The sequence below is a fragment of the Tamandua tetradactyla genome, chromosome 23, assembly GCF_023851605.1.
Source record: "Tamandua tetradactyla isolate mTamTet1 chromosome 23, mTamTet1.pri, whole genome shotgun sequence".
Classification (NCBI taxonomy): Eukaryota; Metazoa; Chordata; class Mammalia; order Pilosa; family Myrmecophagidae; genus Tamandua; species Tamandua tetradactyla.
This window is the reverse complement of record NC_135349.1, coordinates 1,982,463-2,006,037: the sequence shown is the minus strand read 5'-3', so window position 1 is coordinate 2,006,037 and position 23,575 is coordinate 1,982,463. Positions and strand designations below refer to the sequence as shown.

General features: G+C 44.7%; 1 protein-coding gene across 15 annotated transcripts in view; it reads left to right on the top strand.

The window, feature by feature from the left end:
* IQCE (IQ motif containing E) overlaps window positions 1-20,298 on the top strand; it is a 105,056-nt gene extending 84,758 nt beyond the window's left edge. For 7 of the 15 annotated variants that reach the window (XM_077140469.1, XM_077140467.1, XM_077140457.1 and 4 more), the window contains 3 exons: window positions 8,276-8,386; window positions 9,143-9,264; window positions 10,385-14,050. In XM_077140469.1, the coding sequence (XP_076996584.1) occupies window positions 8,276-8,386; window positions 9,143-9,264; window positions 10,385-10,874 (723 nt within the window). In that variant the 3' untranslated portion in view covers window positions 10,875-14,050. Of the gene's footprint in view, window positions 1-8,275; window positions 8,387-9,142; window positions 9,265-10,384; window positions 14,055-17,115; window positions 17,227-18,320; window positions 18,383-18,556 lie in introns of those variants that run through there. The other 8 variants (XM_077140464.1, XM_077140458.1, XM_077140461.1 and 5 more) reach the window with 7 other exon arrangements.
* The last annotated feature ends 3,277 nt before the right edge of the window (window positions 20,299-23,575 follow it).

Sequence of the window (23,575 nt, the reverse complement as noted above, 5' to 3'; positions counted from 1 at the left end):
CTCCCTTTCATTGATCACTAGCATTTCAAACTAAATTTATTTTAACATTTGTTCCCCCTATTATTTATTTTTATTCCACATGTTCTACTCGTCTGTTGACAAGGTAGATAAAAGGAGCATCAGACACAAGGTTTTCACAATCACAGAGTCACATTGTGAAAGCTATATCATTGTTCAGTCATCTTCAAGAAACATGGCTACTGGAACACAGCTCTACATTTTCAGGAAGTTCCCTCCAGCCTCTCCACTACATCTTGACTACAAGGTGATATCTATTTAATGCGTAAGAATAACCTCCAGGATAACCTCTCCACTCTGTTTGGAATCTCTCAGCCATTAACACTTTGTCTCATTTCACTCTTCCCCCTTTTGGTTGAGAAGGTTTTCTCAATCCCTTGATGCTGGGTCTCAGCTCACTCTAGAGTTTCTCTCAATCCCTTGATGCCGAGTCTCAGCTCATTCTAGGATTTCTGTCCCACGTTGCCAGGAAGGTCCACACCCCTGGGAGTCATGTCCCACGCAGACAGGGGGAGGGTGGTGAGTTTGCTTGTTGTGTTGGCTGGAGAGAGAGGCCACATCTGAGCAACAAAAGAGGCTCTCTTGGGGGTGACTCTTTGGCCTAATTTTAAGTAGGCTTGACCTATCCTTTGTGTGGTTAAGTTTCATATGAACAAACCCCAAGATTGTGGGCTCAGCCCATTGCTTTGGTTGTCCACACTGCTTGTGAAAATATCAAGATTTCAACTTAGGAAGGTCGAATTTTCCCCCATTCTCACGATTCCCCAAAGAGGAATTTGCAAATACTTTTCCACTCACTGATCGAATCACTCTGGGATTCATTGGGGCATCACGCTGGACAAACCAACAAAATCTCATGTACTTATGTACTCATGGAACTCAAGGTTCCATGTACTTATGTTGTTCAACAAACTGTCTACATAAGTTATATTAGGAAATGCACTAGTCAAAATATAGATTCTGTAGCAAATAAACATTTTTTGCTTTAGTCTCACACATAAGGTGACATTTTAAAATATTAATTACCATCTCTTTTCAACACCCTGCAATAATGACATTCCTTTGTTCTTCCTCGTGCAAAAACATTTTTAAAATTTTACATTTAGTCACTATTATTATACACTCTAGGCATTCCTAGATTATACCATCTCATCTTTAACAACTATCTTTCTTTCTGATTTCATTTATGTCCCAAGCCCTCCTCCCTTTATCATTCTCACATGCAGCTTCATTCAGTGATTTAACATAATTGTATTACGGTTGGGTAGTATTGTTCTGTCCATTTCTGAGTTTTTGTATCCAGTCCTGTTGCACAGTCTGTATCCCTTCAGCTCCAATTACCCAATATCTTACCCTATTTCTAACTCCTGATGGTCTCTGTTACCAACGAAATATTCCAAGTTTATTCTTGAATGTCAGTTCATATCAGTGAGACCATACAGTATTTGTCCTTTTGTTTTTGGCTAGTCTCACTCAGCATAATGTTCTCAAGGTCCATCCATGTTGTTACATACTTCATAAGTTTATTCTGTCTTAAAGCTGCATAATATTCCATCGTATGTATATACCACAGTTTGTTTAGCCACTCGTCTGTTGATAGACATTTTGGCTGTTTCCATCTCTTTGCAGTTGTAAATAATGCTGCTATAAACATTGGCGTGCAAATGTCTGTTTGTGTCTTTGCCCTTATTTCCTCTGAGTAGATACCTAGCAATGGTATTGCTGGGTCATATGGCAATTCTATATTCAGCTTTTTGAGGAACCGCCAAACTGCCTTCCACAGTGGTTGCACCATTTGACATTCCCACCAACAGTGAATAAGTGTGCCTCTTTCTCCACATCCTCTCCAACACTTGTCATTTTCTATTTTGTTGATAATGGCTATTCTGATGGGTGTGAGATGATATCTCATTGTGGTTTTGATTTGCATTTCTCTAATGGCCAGGGACGTTGAGCATCTCTTCATGTGCCTTTTGGCCATTTGTATTTCCTCTTCTGAGAAGTGTCTGTTCAAGTCTTTTTCCCATTTTGTAATTGGATTGGCTGTCTTTTTGTTGTTGAGTTGAACAGTCTCTTTATAAATTCTGGATACTGGACCTTTATCTGATATGTCATTTCCAAATATTGTCTCCCATTGTGTAGGCTGTCTTTTTACTTTCTTGATGAAGTTCTTTGATGCACTAAAGTGTTTAATTTTGAGGAGCTCCCATTTTAATTTATTTATTTATTCAGTGCTCTTGCTTTGGGTGTAAGGTCTATAAAACCACCTCCAATTATAAGATTTATAAGATATCTCCCTACATTTTCCTCTAACTGTTTTATGGTTTTAGACCTAATGTTTAGGTCTTTGATCCATTTTGAGTTAACTTTTGTATAGGGTGTGAGATACAGGTCCTGTCCTCTTTCATTCTTTTGCATATGGATATCCAGTTCTCTAGGCACGCGTTCATTGAAGAAACTGTTCTGTCCCAGGTGAGTTGGCTTGACTGCCTTATCAAAGATCAAATGCCCATAGATGGGAGGGTCTATATCTGAGCACTTTATTCGATTCCATTGGTCAATATATCTATCTTTATGCCAGTACCATGCTGTTTTGACCACTGTGACTTTATAATATGCCTTAAAGTCAGACAGCGTGAGACCTCCAGCTTCGTTTTTTTTCCTCAAAATATTTTTAGCAATTCAGGGCACCCTGCCCTTCCAGATAAATTTGCTTATTTGTTTTTCTATTTCTGAAAAGTAACTTGTTGGGATTTTGATCGGTATTGCATTGAATCTGTAAATCAGTTTAGGTAGAATTGACATCTTAACTATATTTAGTCTTCCAATCCATGAACACGGTATGCCCTTCCATCTATTTAGGTCTTCTGTGATTTCTTTTAGCAGTTTCTTGTAGTTTTTTTTGTATAGGTCTTTCGTCTCTTTAGTTAAATTTATTCCTAAGTATTTTATTCTTTTAGTTGCAATTGTAAATGGAATTTGTTTCTTGATTTCCCCCTCATATTGTTCATTACTAGTGTATAGAAACACTACAGATTTTTGAATGTTGATCTTGTAACCTGTCACTTTGTTGTACTCGTTTATTAGCTCTGGTAGTTTTGCTGTGGATTTCTCAGGGTTTTCGACATATAGTATCATATCATCTGCAAACAGTGATAGTTTTACTTCTTCCTTTCCAATTTTGATGCCTTGTATTTCTTTTTCTTATCTAATTACTCTGGCTAGAACTTCCAGCACAATGTTGAATAACAGTGGTGATAGTGGACATCCTTGTCTTGTTCCTGATCTTAGGGGGAAAGTTTTCAGTTTATCACCATTGAGGATTATTTTAGCTGTGGGTTTTTCATATATTGCCTTTATCATTTTAAGGAAGTTCCTTTGTATTCTTATCCTTTGAAGTGTTTTCAACAGGAAAGGATGTTGAATTTTGTCAGATGCCTTCTCTGCATCAATTGAGAATATCATGTGATTTTTCTGCTTTGATTTGTTGATATGGTGTATTACATTAATTGATTTTCTTATGTTGAACCATCCTTGCATACTTGGGATGAATCCTACTTGGTCATGATGTATAATTCTTTTAATGTGTTGCTAAAAAATTCAACTTGCTGGAATTTTGTTGAGGATTTTTGCATCTATATTCATTAGAGAGATTGTTCTGCAGTTTTCTTTTTTTTTAATATCTTTGTCTGGTTTTGGTATGAGGATGATGTTGGCTTCATAGAATGAATTAGGTAGCTTTCCCTCCTCTTCAATTTTTTTGAAGAGTTTGAGCAGGATTGGTACTAATTCTTTCTGGAATGTTTGGTAGAATTCACATGTGAATTCCTCTGGTCCTGGACTTTTCTTTTTCGGAAGCTTTTTAATGATGGATTCAATTTCTTTACCTTGATTGGTTTGTTGAGGTCATCTGTTTTCTTCTCGAGTCAAAGTTGGTTGTTCATGCCTTTCTAGGAACTTGTCCATTTCATCTACATTGTTGTATTTATTAGCGTAAAGTTGTTCATAGTATCCTGTTATTACCTCCTTTGTTTCTGTGAGGTCAGTGGTTATGTCTCCTCTTCTATTTCTGATCTTATTTATTTGCGTCCTCTCTCTTCTTCTTTTTGTCAGTCTTGCTAAGGGCCCATCAATCTTGTTGATTTTCTCATAGAACCAGCTTCTGGTCTTATTGATTTTCTCAATTGTTTTCATGTTCTCAATTTCATTTATTTCTGCTCTTATCGTTGTTATTTCTTTCCTTTTGCTTGCTTTGGGGTTAGTTTGCTGTTCTTTCTCCAATTCTTCCAAGTGGACAGTTAATTCCTGAATTTTTGCCCTTTCTTCTTTTTTGATATAGGCTTAGGGCAATAAATTTCCCTCTTAGCACTGCCTTTGCTGCATCCCATAAGTTTTGATTCATTGTGTTTTCATTTTCATTCGCCTCGAGATATTTACTGATTTCTCTTGTAATTTCTTCCTTGACCCACTGGTTGTTTAAGAGTGTGTTGTTGAGCCTCCACATATTTGTGAATTTTCTGGCGCTCTGACTATTATTGATTTCCAACTTCATTCCTTTATGATCTGAGAAAGTGTTTTATATGATTTCAATCTTTTTAAATTTGTTGAGACTTGCTTTGTGACCCAGCATGTGGTCTATCTTTGAGAATGATTCATGAGCACTTGAGAAAAAGATGTATCCTGCTGTTGTGGGGTGTAATGTCCTATAAATGTCTGTTAAGTCTAGCTCATTTATTGTAATATTCAAATTCTGTTTCTTTATTGATCCTCTGTCTAGATGTTCTGTCCATTGATGAGAGTGGGAAATTGAAGTCTCCAACTTTTATGGTAGATGGGTCTATTTCCCTTTTCAGTGTTTGCAGTGTTTGCCTCATGCATTTTGGAGCATTCTGGTTCGGTACATAAATATTTATGATTGTTATGTCTTCATGCTGAATTGTTCCTTTTATTAGTTCATAGTATCCTTCTTTGTCTCTTTTAACTGTTTTACATTTGAAGTCTAATTTGTTGGATATTAGTATAGCTACTCCTGCTCTTTTCTGGTTGTTATTTGCATGAAATATATTTTCCCAACCTTTCACTTTCAACCTATGTTCATCTTTGGGTCTAAGATATGTTTCCTGTAGACAGCATATAGAAGGATCCTGTTTTTTAATCCATTCTGCCAGTCTATGTCTTTTGATTGGGGAGTTCAATCCATTAACATTTAGTGTTGTTACTGTATGGGTAGTACTTTCTTCTACCATTTTGCCTTTTGTATTTTATATGTCATATCTAATTTTCCTTCATTCTACACTCTTCTCCACACCTCTTTCTTTTGTGTTTTCGTATCTGTCTCTAGTGCTCCCTTTAGTATTTCTTGCAGAGCTGGTCTCTTGGTCACAAATTCTCTCAGTGATTTTTTTGTCTGAAAATGTTTTAATTTCTCCCTCATTTTTGAAGGACAATTTTGCTGGATATAGACTTCTTGGTTGGCCATTTTTCTCTTTTAGTAATTTAAATATATCATCCCACAGTCTTCTCGCCTCCATGGTTGCTGCTGAGAAATCTATGCATAGTCTTATTGGGCTTCCCTTGTATGTGATGGATTGCTTTTCTCTTGCTGCTTTCAAGATCCTCTCTTTCTCTTTGACCTCTGACATTCTGATTAGTAAGTGTCTTTGAGTACGTCTGTTTAGATCTATTCTCTTTGGGGTAAGCTGCACTTCTTGTATCTGTAATTTGAAGTCTTTCATAAGAGTTGGGAAATTTTCAGTGATAATTTCCTCCATTAGTTTTTCTCCTCCTTTTCCATTCTCTTCTCCTTCTGGGACACCCACAACACGTATATTTGTGCACTTCATATTGTCTTTCAATTCCCTGAGTCCCTGCTCATATTTTTCCTTTTTTTCCCTATAATTTCCTTTTCTTGTTGGATTTCAGATGTTCTGTCCTCCCGTTCACTAATCCTATGTTCTGCCTCTCGAAATCTACCATTGTAGGTTTCCATTGTTTTGTTCATCTCTTCTACTATGCCTTTCATTCCCATAAGTTCTGTGATTTCTTTTTTCAGACTGTCGATTTCTTCTTTTTGTTCATTCCTTGCCTTCTTCATATCCTCCCTCAATTCATTGATTTGGTTTTTGATGAGATTTTCCATGTCTGTTCGTATATTCTGAATTAATTGTTTCAGCTCCTGTATCTCATTTGAATTGTTGGCTTGTTCCTTTGACTGGGCCATATCTTCAATTTTCCTAGTATGATTAATTGTTTTTTTGCTGGTGTCTAGGCATTTATTACCTCAATTAGTTTATTCTGGAGATTGCTTTCACTTCTTTTACCTAGGGTTTTCTCGCTGGATGAATTTGTTGTCTATCTGTTCTTTGACATTCAGTTCAGCTTTATCTGGACCTCTAGCTTAGGTTTTGTTTAACAGAGGAGAATTTTTCAGTTCTTGTTTTCTTGTTTCTTCCCCTGCTTGTTTGGTGCCCCCCCCCCCCCGCTTACGAGGGTCTACTTAGGTATTATAACCCCAGCCAGATTTGCCCAGACCAACTGTCCTGCTGTCAGGAGGAAAGAGTCACCCGCATTGGTTTTCCCTGAGGGTGATTCCCAGCAGGTTGAAAGACTTTCCTTTGAAGTCTCTGGACTCTGTTTTTCTTATCCTGCCCAGTATGTGATGCTTGTCTGACTGCAGGTCCCACCAGCATAAGATGATGCAGTGCCTTTAACTTTGGCAGACTCTCCCTGCCGGGGGCGTGGTGGAGACAGAGGAGAGGTTGTAGGCTGATTTTAATCACTTCGAATTACCAAGCCCTTGTGTCTGAGTTCCTTAAGGGAGGGATTCCACCTGAGTTGGGCTCCACCACACCCCTGGGGAAGGCACAGGCTCCAAACAAGCCCCCAAAAGAGCTCACTTCTGCCTATGCCTGGGGCAGTTGCAGCCTGAAAAGTCCTGCTGCTGTATCCAGAGGCAGTCAAGCCTTTGTAGATACACAGCCACAAAGACCTCTGCTTCCTTCTTTTTTTTTTTTCCCCTTTTTCTGTCAGTCCTGCCCTCTTGGCACTGGGGCAAAAATGAGCAACCTCCACTTTGATCAGGTTCACCTAAGCTGGGGGCCCCACTTTCAGTAGTCAGAATTTGTTAATTAGTTCCACAATTGGCATTTGATTGTGCCCAGTCCCTGCTGCTGGTAAAGTCCTTTCCTTTCCCCTCTGGGAAGCGGCCTGTGGGGGAGGGGCGCTGGCCGCCACAGCTTTGGGAACTCACGGTTTTGGGGGGCGGGGTGCTCACAGCCGGTCCAGCTGGTCCAGACTGGGGCACGCTGTGTGTCCAGTCACCGATGTGGCCCCAGGAGCTGTTCTGTACTGTTTCTGGCTATTTAGTAGTTGTTCTGGAGGACGAACTTAACTGTGCACATTGTTAAGCCGCCATCTGGGCCCGGAAAGGGAACAGCTTTTAAAAAGGAAATTTAATAAGTTACAAGTTTAGCCAAGCAGATTTCCACACTAAGCACCAACAAGAGGTTATCTTCACTCAAGAAAAGCTGATGCCATCTGAAACCCCTCTGTGAGCTGGGAAGGCACGGGGCTGGCATCTGCTGGGCCCTTGCTCCTGGGCTCCACTGCATTCAGCCTCTGTCCCTGTGGGGGTTCCTCACTTTGCTTCTCCAGGGCTGGCTTTCATCTCTTGGCTTCCCTTGGCTCTCTCCAGGCTCTGGCTTGCTTCACATCTCATGGGAAGGTGCATGGTGACGCCTGCTGGGCTCTAAGCATCTCCAAACTTCCGTGTCTCTGTCCTGAGCTCTCTCCAAAATGTTTCCTCTTTTAAAGGAGTCCAGTAAACTAAATAAGACCCACCTGGAGTGGGTGGAGTCACATCCCATCTAATCAATACGACACACAATTGTCATGACACATCTCTGTGGAGATAATCTAATCAAAAGTTTCCACCCTACGATATTGAATCAGAATTTAAAAAAGCTGCTGCCCCCACAAGATTGGATCAAGATTAAAACATAGATTCAAAATCAATACATAAAATATCAGACAACTGTGAGTTTTTCTTCCCAGAGGTTGTTGCATTTCTTACTGTAGGAGATTTGGGATAGGTGAGAGAGAGAAAGTATTTCTTAGATACTTCTGGGATTATGCCGTCATAAGGGAAGTGATTTTCTCTGCAGTTAGAGCCTTCCCCTCCAAATCTTCTTTAATTGGCACCTGCATCTACCAGGGAAACTAACCTCCATTTTTCTCTCCTTCCTTCTTTCCCTGCCAGGCGGCCATTGTGCTTCAGACTGCTTTCAGGGGACATCTTGCTCGGGCGAAACTATTATCTAGCAAAGCATGTGGATCAGACTCTCCCAGTGTGCCACACTTCCCAAATAAGGTAACCATCGAGGAATCCTGGCACAGACCCCCCTTTCTCCCTCATTTCTTCTTTTCATCTACTTCATCAAGGAAGACAAGCCCAGGGTGGTTTTCACTCTGCATCTTGTCTTGCCTGGTAGGTGTGGTTCTCACACCATCCCACACTCTGTAGAAGCAGTTTTTTTATTTTTTATAATTTTTATTGATGCAACAATGTACGAGCACATATATTCTTAACATACAAACATTCCATACATGGTATACAATCAGTGGTTTGCAGTATCATCACTTAGTTGTATATTATCACCATAGTCATTTTTTAGAACATTTGCATCGCTCCAGAAAAAGAAATAAAAAAGAAAAAACTCGTACATACCATACCCCTTCCCCCTCCCTCTCATTGACCACTAGTATTTCCATCTACTCAATATATTTATTTTGTAAACGCAGTTTTGCCTCTAGAACAGCCTGTGGGAGATTTGGCTTCAGAGGCTAAAGCATTTGGAGGTGTTGGAGAACTAGGGTAACATGGTACCTGGTGTAGCACCAAGCATGCCTCTCTTGAGTGAGCCAGTTCCCAGGTGCAGGCACTGGGCATTCTGCCTCCTGGGCCAGTTCCAGGGTGAGGGCCTGAGTACCCTCACCCAGGTGAGCTGGTACCACCCTGAGCACCCTCCCCCGGGTGGGCTGGTACCCCAGTTCAGGCCCTGAGCATCCCTCTGGAAGGCAGATTGGGCATTGTCAGTGAGCTCCCCTCCCTGTTGTTGTGTTGCAGAGCTCCCCGGATACCCATGCTCAGAGCCCTGTCCCTCAGGCTGGGGGTGGCACCGAGCACGAGGAGGCCATTGCCATCATCCAGTCTGTGTTCCGGGCCCACCTGGCTCGGACCTGGCCCAGGTGAGTCAGAGCAGCTGGTTCCTGAGGCAGCCACAAGTTCTGTATGGAGGGAGGCTGTTTGGATTCATTAAGCAGGAGCTGTGCTTGCCAGGAAAGGCCCTTGTGCCACCCGGGCGGGGACCGTGCCAGCAGGGAAGGGGCCAGCTCTCTGACAGCCAGCGCCTGAGACTTTCACCATAGCCAAAGGAGCAGCTTTGGGAACTTCCCCCCCACACTGTGGACATGGAACAGGCCACAGGTTCTGACTCTGAGAAGGGGACTCAGGTTTGTTTCTTCATAATGGGAGAAAACAAATAGGAGTTTAGATACTATTGGGTTGAGGCAGTCTATAGACTGGCTGACTGCTTGCAAAATGTCCCTTTTTCTAGAAAACGTGATATGATCCTAGGGTTCCACAAAATATCAGTGTTATCAGAGGCCTTGTGGCAGCAACACACACGAGTGCCAGATCTTCCCGTGGGTCAGGAAGGGCTCCCATGGTTGCAAAATGCCAGCAGCCCATGGAAGCCAACTGGGTAGAGTGGAATTTATTCCAAGGTGAGGAGAGTTCTCACAGTGCTATAACAGGGGTGCTGCAGGCCTGGAGAGTGGGCCAGACCTGGACAGGTGCTTTGGGAAACGCTGGCTCCCCCCAGCTCCCCACCCGGCTTCACTCCATCTCAGTGACCTCTTGGCCTACACTGCTGCTCGCCAGGCTGCAGGATGGAAAATGACAGCATCCAATATCCTTTAGTTCTACAGTTTCTCTGCAAAAGGAGAGCCAGGCCAAAGTTGGGTCTCACAGTCCTGATACCACCTCACCTGGGACAGGCCCTTGGCTCTAGTATCCCTCTCTGGTGCCATCAGCTCTGGCCAGGGTGGAGAGCTGGGTGGCCATAACCAGGCCCTGTCCAGAGACCAGAAGAGGGAAGGTGCCCCGTAGGTGTGGGCCACAGGGCTCCAGGACCTGGAGACTGGCAGACGGTGTGGCTGCGGCACTTCCCAGCCAGCCTATTTCAGCGTCCCGGGCTGTGTGGTATCGCCCTAGCTCAGTGCTTGCAGCTGTCTGGTGGCAGCTTCTCCACACTCAACAGTAAACCTTCAGGGTCGGAATTAGCTGGAGCGTTTTGCTTTCTTACAGTGCTACCAGTAAAAGAGCAACCACTGCCACTTCTACCAAGGGGAAACCTGCTCCAGGAGCACACAGAGGAGCCGCCTCTTCTCCCCTCGCAACTTATCCTGGTAATTTCACTTCATTTTTCATTGAGATGCAGGAGGCAGCCCGTTTTAAGCCAGAAGAGCTGCCTCCTTCAAGGAAGCTTGAGAGTGTCGAAGGAGCAGGAAAGTGTGGCTGTTCCTGTCACAGCACTGTGAAGCCAAGAAGGCCCCTCAGCCAGGCCACCCATCATGGCCTCAGACCAGCACATCTCACCTCTGGTCCCTTGGAACGTAGAGGGAAGGGACGAGCCCAGCTGAGGCCCCAGGCTCTGTGGGCAGGAGGCAGCCTTTCTGTTGGAGACGAGGGCCTTGTTCGTAGTCACGCTGCCGCACTCTGGGCACTTCAGGGTCTAGGCCTGCTTTTCTTTTTTATTATTAGAGAAGTTGTAGGTTTACAGAAAAGTCATGCATAAAATACCACGTTCCCATTATCACCCTATAGTTTACACCTTGCATTAGTGTGGTGTGTTTGCTGCAGCTGATAACCGAGCATTTTTCTAATTGTATTCCCTATAATCCATGGTTTTCCTAGGGTTCACTCTGTTGTTCAGCCCTATGGGTGTGTATTTTTTATTTGTATTCTAGTAATACATATACAACGTAAAATTTCCCCTTTATCCACATTCAAATATACATTTCAGTGCTGCTAATTGCTTTCATGATGTTGTATTCCATCACCATCTTCCGTTACCAAAACCTTCCCACAACGGAAACCATGTACAATTGAAACACGAACTCCCCACTCCCTACTCTCCTGCTGGCCCCTGGGAATCTGTATTCTCGGTTTCGACTCTGTGAATTTGCTCATTCTGACTATTTCCCGTCCCTGAGATCACACTGTAGTTGTCCCTTTGGACACCTGTCTGACTTGTTTCACCTAACAGTGTATCTCCGTGGTTCATGCATGTCACGTGGGTCAGAGCCCCATTCCTTCCTACAGCCGTGGCGTAGTCCACTGCCTCTGTGCCCCGTGTTGCTTTTATCCAGTCATCAGCTGATGGCTGCTTGGGTTGCTTCTGTCTTTCGGCAATTGTGAAAAAGGCCTCTGTTTCACCCTCTATCAGGGTGAAAATATCTGTTTAAATCCCTGTTTTAAATTCTTTGAGTTATATACCCGAAGTGGGGTTGCCAGGCCACATGGAGATCCTGTACTTAACTTTCTGGGGAACCACCAAACTGCCTTCCAGAGTGGCTGCACATTTTGCATTCTCAGCAACAATTAATGAGTAGCTCTCTTTCTCCACATTCTCTCCAACGTTTGTAATTATCTGTTTTTTTAATAGTCGCCATTCTGGTGAATGTGAAATAGTATCTCATGGTTTGGATTTGCATTTCCCCAATAACTAATGATGTTGAACATCTTTTCATGTGCTTTTTGACCATTTGTATATGTTCTTCACAGAAATGTCTATTCAAGTCTTTTACCTATTTTTTAATTGGGTTGTCTGTCTTTTAGTTTTTGAGTTCCGGGATTTCTTTATATATTCTGGATATGAAACCCTTACCAAATAGATGGTTTCCAAATATTTTCTCCCATTGCATATGTTGTCATTTTACTTTCATGATTAAGTCCTTTGCACAGAAGTTTTTAATTTTTATTAGGTTCCCATTTATCTATTTTTCTTTTTGTTGCTTGGACTTTGGGTGTAAAGTCTAAGAAACCATTGCCTAACACAAAGTCTGCTGCCTATGTTTTCTTCTAGGACTTTGATAGTTCTGGTTATATATCAAGGTCTTTGATCCATTTTGAGTTGGTTTTTATATAGGATGTGAGGTAGGGGCCCACCTTCATTCTTTTGCATATGAACATCCAGTTTTCCTAGCACCATTTTTTGAGGAAACTGTTCTTTCCCAATTGAGTAGTCTTTGCCACCTTATCAAAATTCAATTGGCCATAAATATGAGGGTTGATGTCTGAACTCCCAATTTAATTCCGTTGGTCTATATGTCTGTCCTTGTGTCAGTAGCTTGCTGTTTTGATTACTGTGGCTGTGTTGTAAGTTTTTTAAGTTCAGGAAGTGTAAGTTCTCCAATGTCAGTTTTCTTTATCAGGTTGGCTTTAGCTATTTGGGGGCCCTTTCCTTTCCATATAAATTTGATGATTGGCTTTTCCATTTCTGTAAGGAAGGCTGTTGGAATCTTTATTGGGACTATATTGTATCTGTAAATCAGTTTAGAATTGCCATCTTAATATTTAGTCTTCCAGTCAATGAACACAGAATATCCTTCCATTCATTTAGATCTTCTTTCATTTATTTTAACAATGTTTTCTAACTTTCTTTGTATAAGTACTTTATAGCCATGGTTAGACTTATTCCTAGATACTTGATTCGTTTAGTTGCTATTGTAAAGAGAAACTTTTTTCTTGATTTCTTCATCAAATTGCTCATCCTGCATAGAGGAACACCCCTACTGATTTGATTTGGGGGTATTTATCGTTGTACCCTGCCATTTTGTTGAATACATTTGTTATTTCTAGAAACTTTGTAATAGATTTTTCAGGGTTTTCTGAATACAGGATCATGTCATTTCTTCCTTTCCAATTTGGATGCCTACTATTTCTTTTTCTTGCCTAAATGGTCTGGCTAGACTCTCCAGGACAGTGCTGAGAAACAGTGTAGAGAGTGGACCTCCTCCTCTTGTGCCTGACCTTCGAGGGAGAGTTTCAGTCGTTCACCACTGAGGAGGAGGTGGACAAGGGGTTTCCTCCATGCCCTTCATCATGCTGAGGAAGTTCCCTTCTATTTCTAGTTTTCTGAATGATTTTATCAAGAAGGGCTGCATCTTCTCAGATGCCTCTTCTGTATCAATTGAGATGATCATGTGGTTGTTTTCCTTTATTCTATTAAAGTGGTGAATCACCTTAATTATTTTTGTAATGTTAAATCATCCCCACATACCTGGGATAAATCTCACTTGATCATGGTACATAATTCTTTTAATGCTGTCAGTTTGGATTTGCTGATATTTTGCTGAGGATTTTTTGCATCTATGATCGTGAGAGATACTGATGTGTAATTTCCTTTTCTTGTGGTATCTTTATCTGGCTTTGGTATGAGGATGGTATTGGCCCCAAAGAATGAATTAGTGTGTGTTCCCTCCTCTACAGTTTTTTGGAAGATTTTGCACAGGATTGGTGTTATTCTTCCTAGAATGTTTGGTAAAATTCACCAGTGAGGCCATCTGGTTCTGGCTTTTCTTTGTTGGGAGGTTTTCAATTACTGATTCAATTTCTTTACTAGTTATTGGTTTGTTGAGATCTTCTGTTTCTTCTTGAGTCTGTGTAGGTAGTTTATGTGTTTCTAGGAATTTGTCCATTTCATCTAGGTGATCTAACTTGGAGTACATTTGTTCATAGTATCCTCTTATTGTCTTTTTTATTTCTGCAGGGTTGATAGTAATGTCCCCCTTTTCATTTCTGATGTTGGTTATTTATGTCCTCTCTTCTTCCTTTGTTCGTCTAGTCAGTTTCATTAATCTTTACAGACAACCAACTTTTGGTTTTATTGGTTCTCTGTATTTTTTAAATTTTGTTATTTAATTTATCTCTTCTCTCATCCTTATTTCCTTCCTTCTGCCCACTTTGGGTTTAGTTGCTCTTTTTTTTCTAGATCCCCCAGTTTTAAGGTTTGGTTGATTGAAAGATTTGACCAAATCTTTTTGAAAGATTAGAAATTTTCTTCCTTTTCAGTGTAAGCAGTTAGAACTGTCAATTTCCCTCTCAGCACTGCCTTTGTTTCATCTCATAAGTTGTAATATGTTGTGTTTTCATTTTCATTAGCCTCAAAATATTTCCTAGTTTGCCTTGTGATTTCTTCTTCAGCCCATTGTTTGTTTAAGAATACATTATTTAACTTCCACATGTTTGCAAAATTTCCATTTCTCCCTCTGTTAATTGGTTTCTAGTTTTAGTGCATTGTGGTTAAAGAAGATACATTGTATGCTTTCAGTATTTTTTTATTTTAATTTTTTTAAAACATAACAACAAGCAAAAACATTCTTACCATATGATTATTCCATTCCACATATATAATCAGTAATTCACAATATCATCACTGTCATGGTTAGGGACAGGTGTCAACTTGGCCAAGTTGTGGTACCTGTTCATCTGATTGGGCAAGCGCTGGCCTCTCTGTTGCAATGAGGACATTTCATAGGATTAGGTCATGATCAGGTCAGCCACATCCACAGCTGATTCCATTTGTAATCAGCCAAAGGGGAGTGTCTTCTGCAATTAGTGATGCTAAATCCAATCATGGGAAGCCTTTTAAGGAGGACTCAGAGGAGACAGGTTGCATTCCTGCTTTGGCTGGTGAGCCTCTCCTGTGGAGTTCATCCAGGCCATCCATCGGAGTCATTGGCTTCACAGCCTCCCCTGTGGATTTTGGACTCTGCATTCCTACGGTCACGTGAGACACTTCCATAAATTTTATATTTGCAAGTGTTCCCTGTTGATTCTGTTTCTCTAGAGAACCCTAACTAATACAATCACATAGTTGTATATTCATCATCATGATCATTTTTTAGAACATTTGTATCAATTCAGAAAAAAATAAAAAGAAAACAGAAAAAAATTCATACATACCATACCCCTTAACGCTCCATTTCATTGATCACAGCATTTCAATCTACTAAATTTATTTTAGCATTTGTTCCCCCTATTATTTATTTTCAATCCATGTGTTTTACTCGTCTGTCGAAAAGGTAGATAAAAGGAACATTAGACACAAGGTTTTCTCAATCACACAGCTATATTACGAAAGCTTTATCATTATACAATCATCTTCAAGAAGCATGGCTACTGGAACACAGCTCTATATTTTCAGGCAGTTCCTTCCAGCCTCTCCATTACACCTTAACTAAAAAGGTGATGTCTACTTAATGCGTAAGAATAACCTCCAGGATAACCTTTCAACTCTGTTTGGAATCTCTCAGCCATTGACACTTTATTTTGTCTCATTTCTCTCTTCCCCCTTTCAGTCGAGAAGGTTTTCTCAATCCCTTGATGCTGAGTACCAGCTCATTCTAGGGTTTCTGTCCCACAGTGCCAGGATCCACACCCCTGGGAGTCATGTCCCACGTAGAGAGGGGGAGGGCAGTGAGTTTGCTTATCTTGTTGGCTGAGAGAGGGAGGCCACATCTGCTTTCAGTATTTTTTAATTCATTGAGACTTTGTTTTGTGGTATCACATGTGATCTCTCTAGAGAATGATCCACGTATACTTGAAAAGAATGTATCTGCTGCTGATGGGTGAAGTGTTCTATAGATGCTGGTAGGTCTAGCTGGTTTAGAGTATTGTTTAAACCTTGTTGTTTCTGTATTGATCTTCTGTCTAGATATTCTGTCTGTTATTGAAAGAGGTATATTAAAGTCTCCTACTATTAAGGTAGAACTGTTTCTTCCTTCAAATCTGTCAATTTTTGCTTCATATATTTTGGGACTCTGCTGGTAGGAGCATATCTATTTATAATTGTTGTGTCTTTCTTGTTGAGTTGACCCCTTTGTCAGTATACAATGACCATCTTTACCCCTTGTAACAGTCTTTTCTTAAAGTCTATTTTATCTGATACGAGTGTAGCTGCCCCAGCTCTTTCCTCTGTACTTTCACTTTCAGCCTGCTTATATTTTTGAATGTAAGTGAAGTCTCTTGTAAACAGGATGTAGTTGCATCATGCTTATGTATCCATTCTGCCAATTTCTGCCTTTGACTGGAGAATTTAATTCATTTACATTTAAAATAGTGACTGATAATGAAGGATTTCTGCCATTTTGTGATTTGGTTTATTCAAATCTTATGTTTTTTTTGACCCTCAACTCTTCTCTTAATATTTGATTTTTTATGTTGTACCATATTGTGTCCCTTCTCATTTCTTTCTGAACATATTTTTTCTATATTTCCTTGATGGTTACCATGAGTGGGTTTTTATTTTTTGTCATCTGTACCAACTGGCATGAGGCAGCTCTTCCCATTGGACAGTGGTTTCCCTGTTTTCTTTTAAGTAAAACTTGGCTCATATTCCCTTTTCTGCTTCATTAAGGTCCTCAAACAAACAATCAAAGAAGAAACACTTGGCAGTGGCAAGAATGCGACACCCCCCCGCTGCCCCCCACTCCCCACTGACTGGCTGTGAGTCACAGCCCAGCCTTGGCCTTGACCCCTGATGTATGAGCCTGGGCAGGGCCCTCCCTCCCTGGGCCCTGGTTTCCCTATATGCAAGATGGAGAACTGAAAGTAGCTTTCAACTCCAAAAGTCAGATTCTGCAAATGCGCTTCAGACTCTGCCTTCCACTGTAATTCAGAAACGTTCATCTGCATTGCTTTTGTTGGCTATTACTATAATACCAAAATGAGCAAAGGTACTGTTTTCACGTTCAGGACCATCAGACTAAGAAGTGAGTCTTGAGGGTTTCCTTTATAACTCTAGCCTGCGGGAACTTAGTCGTCAGCCTGGTCTCGGGTGGGATGTTTCAGTGCTCGGCAATCAGGTCCCGCGGGCGGAGTCCCAGAAGCAAGGTAAGGGCTGGGGCGGTGTTCACTGTCAAGGAAAAACCATAGAGGAGCCAGATTTTCTGAACAAAGAAAATTCTAGGGTCAGAAAGATGGATGAACTCAGGGCCGCAGGCTTGGTTCTTCCGACTCACTGGTTGCTTCAGTTCAGGAAGACGGTGATGGGAGCAGCCGAGAGGCCTTGGGGGAGTCGGCCGCCGAGGAGGAGCCCCTGAGGCTGCCCGAGCCCACGACGTCCGCGCAGCAGCCCTGCCCAGGTACGTGGGCCTGGGCGCACCTTCCTGAACGCAGAGCAGGCTGGTGAGGGCAGCGCGCAGCCTAGCAGAGCCCGCCTCCCGCACCCTGGGGCCCACCCGCCAGCGGCCGCCCCAAGGAGACGCACCCACGTGCATCACCTGGAACTTGCCACATTTGAAATCACATTTCATCCATTTCGGTCTTTTTCCCAGCTTTGTCAGAGCTGAACTTTGATATTCTTCCCCAGCCCTCCCCTTCTAAAGCTCAGCCAACAAAGATTGGCAGTGCTGGGGCTTCAGGGCAGACGAGTGGGTGTGCGGAGCCGGCACCGCCCACACTGGCCACTGGAGCATGGTCTCTCACCCTCCATCTAAGATCCTTGGGCCTCCCGCCCAGGCAGTCCCTTGCTGCACCTTCTTCATCTGCCAGAAGTGGGGATGGGGCTGTGTGGAGAGCATAGCTGGACAGCAGGCTCCAGCCTCTATTTGACTGGATTGTGAGCGTGCTTATAAAAGGGAAAAAAAAAAAAGGAAAACGATCTTTTTGAAATTAATTTAATAAGTTTTCAATTTAATGTTAATTTTCTTGAAAGTTACCTGATGCAGACATAGTATCTGAATTGTTGTTTCCTTCCCTTTTTCATCTTATACCAGTGATGGGTGACTTTTCACTTTCATCTTTAAGGCATCCTTGGGGCAAGGCCCCTTGTCTGGGATGGAGGAGCCCCCATCTCCAAGCCCCATTTTTGGCTTATGTGGGAGCTTGGCCCCTTCTCCAGCTCAGAAGGCCAGTGTGAGCCCCCCCGCTCCCAGGGCTCTGCCGGGGGCAGCACATCCCAGTGTTGGCTAAAGGCTGGAGGACCTGCACATGTAAAGCCAAGAGCAACCTCAGTGGGGGTTGGAGAGCATTTTGAAGGCTCCTGGTGATGTCTGGGGTTGGCCTGTTGGTCCCCTTGTCCACCTGAGGGGCATGCAGTCAGGCAGCGGGCACTGTCCAGCACGGAGACGGGCCACTGCCTCGGCAGGTCACAGCTGCCCACCTTGGCCAGGCTGCTGGGACTGTGCCGGGAGAATCACTGAGTTTTCTCCGTGTGACAAATCTTCAACTTTTCCAGGTGTTTTGATTTTTGGAAATGACCAAAGTATTGAGAGCCGAGCTTGGAGCTTGGAGACTGAGGTGGGCAGCCAAAGGGCATGGTGGGCTCTGAGGGTCTCGGGTCTCTCCCGACTCTGCCGTGTGCCCTCAGCTTGCTGCCCAGTGGGGGAGGGCAGTGTGAGTGTGTCTGCTGCTGGGACTGCCCATGAGCCCCCTTTCCTGCTGGTGACCACCTCCTCCTCTGGTTGATTTCAGGGTCCTCTCTCTCGGGGCCACTGCCAGCCGCGGATGAAGTCCACTCGGATGACTCTGATGACGTCATCTCGCCATCTCTGCCCGGGAAGAAAGACCTCCCTGTCCTAGGTCCCCGTAGTCGGCCCTCACACGATGATGGCTCGTTTGGGACAAGGTCAGGGCTCACAGATAGTGCCCATTCCAGACTACCTAATAACTAACAGTGGAAAGGTAATTTATCTTGTTAGGAAAGGAACAATACCCCCTTATCACCTCAACACCTTGGCTGTACACTTTCATTTCCATTTATTTGCGATTTGAGGCGCCAGAAGGCCTTAATTCCCTGGGGAGGCCACGCGGCTGTGTCTTCCTCACCTTTGATTGCAGTTCAGAATTATGGGCTCTTCAGTGCCTGGCAGACACGCGCACCCTGAATCGGGCAGTCAGCCGGACACATGCTCTCCTTGCAAGTGGCCGGCCTGCCTTTGACCTCGGTGTGTCCGAGCTGCCCATCAGGAGCCAGCAGAGGCACTGCCTCCCTCCCTTCCTCCCCTCCCTCCTTCCCTCCCGCCCTCCCTCCCTCCCTGCCCTCCCTCCCTTGGCTGGCTGGCTGATGGGTTGTTTTTGGGGTTGGCCCTCACTGCGTAGGGTTTCCAGGGCATTTAGACCCGCCACCCCAGAACTGGTGCCAGACTTTCCTCCACGCAACTCCGTCGGGTGACCGACCGGTCTTGGCTTGAACCCCTCGGCCGGAGACCTCTCTCCTCCCAGGGCAGGCAGTCCAGTCTCGGGAGAGGACGTTGCCAGAAGGTTCTCTCAGAGACTGAGTGGATGATCCTACCAAGAGCCTCGGCTCTGGTGGTGGCCTAGTCCTTGCCCCTCCCCCCGACACAGAACACTGACCCCACTTGAACCTAGTGGCCCTTCTGGCAGCAAGCCCCCAGGGGAGCTTGGGACGGGACTTGTCCATTCTGGGACACTCTGGCAGAAAGCTTCCAGCCCTAAGCAGCTGGCCTTGGGCAGGGAGGGGCTGGACACCATGCTTCACGTTTGCCCCCTGTCCAGTGGGCAGGAGAGGGGTCATCTGGGACAGCCGATGCCTTCCCTGCCCCCTCTTCAGCCCCTGCCCCTTTGCTCACTTTGCTCACGGGAACCCCCAGCCTCACGGGGAGAGGAGAAGCTGGAGCCAGCCTCCCCCTTCTCCCCATTCCCCAACATGCCCCCTGCCCACGGCCACCTGGTCCTCCCCAGTCCTGCCCTCCTCCACTCAAGCCTCGCTCAGTGCTCGGTCGGCTCCCATGGGCCTCTTCTTTTCTAGATACTTTTTTTATTAAAGAAGAAAGATACCCAACACATTATGAAAATAATAATTGAGGTATAGAGTAGCTGCCCATCATTTTATTCCTGCATATTATTTCAAATATTTTAAGTAGACAGCGGTTCATGTGCTTAATGGTGTTTTGATTGCTTCAGAATGGCAGAACTGGAAAGACTTACTGATGTGACAACACTTCTGATGGAGAAAACCCTTATTTTCTTTTGCCAAGGGGTGCTTTGTTTTGCCACACACGAATAGTCCTGTTTTTTTGGAAAATATCCCACTGTGGACTTGGGGAGGAGGCTACCAGAGGCCATGATTGGTAGCCATGGGAGCGAATGGACATTTATGAATATATTAGAACCCAGGGCTTCACATGCTCTCTTAAATTATTTTCCATTCCTTTGTACAATGTATCATTATAAAACTGTCTCCAACTACTTTATCCAAAGTGAACTTCAGGAAAGTAATTTATTTAGTTCATTTTTTGGTTTAATTACCTATCACTATACACTTGGGCAAATGAAAAGGGAAAAAATAAATGACATTTTTTGTTTTCAAAGAAAAAATACTTTACTTCAAATATTTTATTTTTAATTTTGCTTTTAGAATTACAGCAATTAAATAGGGTCTTGTCTTGCTTCAGTAGTCCATGGCTGAAAATTATACACATTCAGGAAAACACAAAACACAGCTCCAGCCTCACCCCCAGAGTAACTGCTGGGATCCTATATTCAGTTAATTTGAATGGGAAAATTGTGAGGTTCACTTTAACCCAGAGAAGCCCCCAAGCAGTTTCCTCAGGTGTGCTTGTAGTAAAGTAAAATGTAACCCGAAAAAATGCATATGGAATTGCAAGGGGCCCCGATAGCCAAAATAATCTTGAGAGAGAAGAATGGGGTTGGAGGAGTCCCGCGTCCTACTACCAGCTTGTGTTACAGGCCACGGTGATGAGAGCAGGGCGGCGCCAGAACAGGGCGGGACAGAGGGGTCAGTGGAACAGCACTGGGAGCCCAGAAATGGGCCCACACATTTGTGGCTGGTTGATTTTCAACACGGGTGCTGAGTGCATGTAATGGGGAAGGAATAAATGGTGTTGGGAAGACTGGAAATCCAGCATCAGAGAATAAAATTAGACCCTACCTCACCCCATATTAAAAAAAAATCAACTGAAAATGGATCAAGGACCTAAATGTAAGAACTAAAACTATAAAACTCTTTGAAGATAGCCAGTACATCTCCATGACATGGGATTCAGCAATACTTCTTAGATTTGACACCCAAAGAAACAATAGCTAAGTTTGATTTCATCAAATTGAAAATCAAAAATTTTCAGAGAAAATTATCATGCAAGCGAAAAGACATCCTACAGAATAGGAGAAAACAGTTTAAATCCATATATTGGATAAAAACTTAATATCCAGAATATATAAATAACTTATACAATGCAGCAACAAAGAGGGAACTCAAAAAAATGGGCAAAGATTAGACATTTCTCCGAAGAAGATACACTAACGGCCAGTAAACCACTGAAAAGATTCTCAGTGTCATAGTCATTAGGGGAATGCAAATCAAGGCCACACCGAGACACCACTTCACACCCCGTGTCGGCTGCTGTCTGAACATGGGAAATCGCACGCGTTGGGGAGGTTGCACAGCGGTCAGCACCCTCCTGTCGCGTTGGCGGGAGTGTAAAGTGGTGCAGCCCCTGCACTGGGCCATATGGCAGGTCCCCAAAAGGCTAAATACAGGATTCCCACCTGACCCAGCAGTCCCACTTCAAGTGTGTACCCAAAGACAGCGAAAACAGGGTCACAGACCCTTGCACATCAGGGTTCACGCAGCACTGTTCACAAGACCAAAAGGTGTAAACGGCCCGAGTCCATCAACAGGTGAGTGGATCAATGAGCGGAGGGTTAACCATGGAATACGGTTTGGCCACGAGAAGGAAACGCTGTGAGAGACGATGCACTGTGACGAGCCTTGAAAACATGCTCAGTGAAAAGCCGAGACGCTGGGAACAAGCACCGCATGTATCATTTAAAAGAGACGACTAGAAATGGCAAGTTTGCAGATAGAAAGCAGATTAGAGGTTATGGTGGGGTGAATGGAGGGGGATGATTGTGGGTAAAAATGAAATTAATTTTCAAAACAAAATGCTCCTGCCAAGCCCAACCCCTCACCTCCCTCTGGGGTGCCCGCTCTCTCCTGCCTCGGCTTTCCGCCATCTTCTCGCTTCCCGCCCACTCTCCTCTGGCTTCTGGCACCCCCGTCCCCTTTGCCAGCTCAGGCTGAGGGTCCCAGTGACCCCTCTCTCCAACCTGTGGCCAGCGTGCTGCCGCTGTCCCTTCCCCTCCACAGCTGCGTGGCCCTGCCCACTCCCCTCCCGGGCTGCGAGGTAGGTAGGCCTCTGCCGAGACGAGCCCTCCCTCCGTGGCTGAGGGCCGTGCAGCATGGTGCAGTTGCCATGGGCTCCCCAGCCCAATCTGTCTGCAGGACCCCTGGGTGCCCACCTATCACTCACCTCCAAGACCCCTTGACTCAACTCACCCAAATTCACACACATTTCCTCCCCTGGCCATCGCATCCTCCTGTCCCCTTGTCCACCCCGCCATCCGGGGCACTGTGGTGTGACTAGCGCTCATCCCCACATCTGCTCTCCAGCCGATCCCACCGGGGGGTCCCTCCCACACGCGCCCCTTCCGCCCACCCAGCACCTCAGCCTGCCGGGGAGGAGGTGAGCCGGGGCATGGCGAGCAGAAGGCAGTCCTCCCCTCTCTGGGCGCCGGGGACGCCCGCCGCAGCTGGCGGGAGGGTCATGGGTCCCTCGTGGCTGAGCACGCGCTGGGACCTGAAGCCGAGGCAGCTGCGGCCCGGCCTCATCTTCCAGAGCCAGGACCCCACCTTCGCGGCGCTTGGCGCAGTTAGAAACCTGTGTGGACCGGTGAGAGCATTTGCTCACCTCCTGACCCCACCGGGCCATCGGCTCCACGCGCTGGCTTCGGACCTAGCCTGTCTCTGCTCATTGCCGTGTCCCTGAGGCCTCACCGCACAGCCAGTACACAGGAGGCGCTTAATCACCGTGCAGGACACAGATGGAAGGGTTTTAGCCCCATGGGGCGAGGTGACTGGCATCCTCAGTCTCCCTGTGGCCACAAACTCGGCAGCAAATGCCATCCCCAGTACCAGGGCTGCCCCAGGAGGCTGAGCAGAAGATTTGAGTTTGCCCGTCTCCAGGGAGAGAATCTCAGAGGCAGTCGGGCTCTCCGTGCTACCTCCCCCGACACCCATCAAGCTCCCTCAGGCTGCCTCGGAAACCTGTCGGGGAGGCTCCTTCCTGCCTCTTCCAGCTGCGCAGGCTCAACATCCTGCAGCCTCCTCTCTGCGTCCGAGCCCAGGTCCCCTCCCAGCAGGACCCCAGACACCCACCCCACAGCTTCAAAGAGCCTATTTCCAACACTATCCTGGCATTAGTTAGAATCACTTTGGCCTGAGTATCAGAACACCCCAAATAACAGTAACCCAAACAAGTCACACGTTCATGACACCCCAAGGTCAGCAGTTCAGATGTGGTATGGCAGCTCCGTGGCTTTTAGAGATACACACACTCTGTTCTTTCACTCTCTCTAACACGAGGCCTCATGGCCCACAGTGGCTGCTCAAGCTCCAGCTATGAAATATACATCCCACTCTCAGGAAGGAAGAAGGGCTATCCCCTCCCC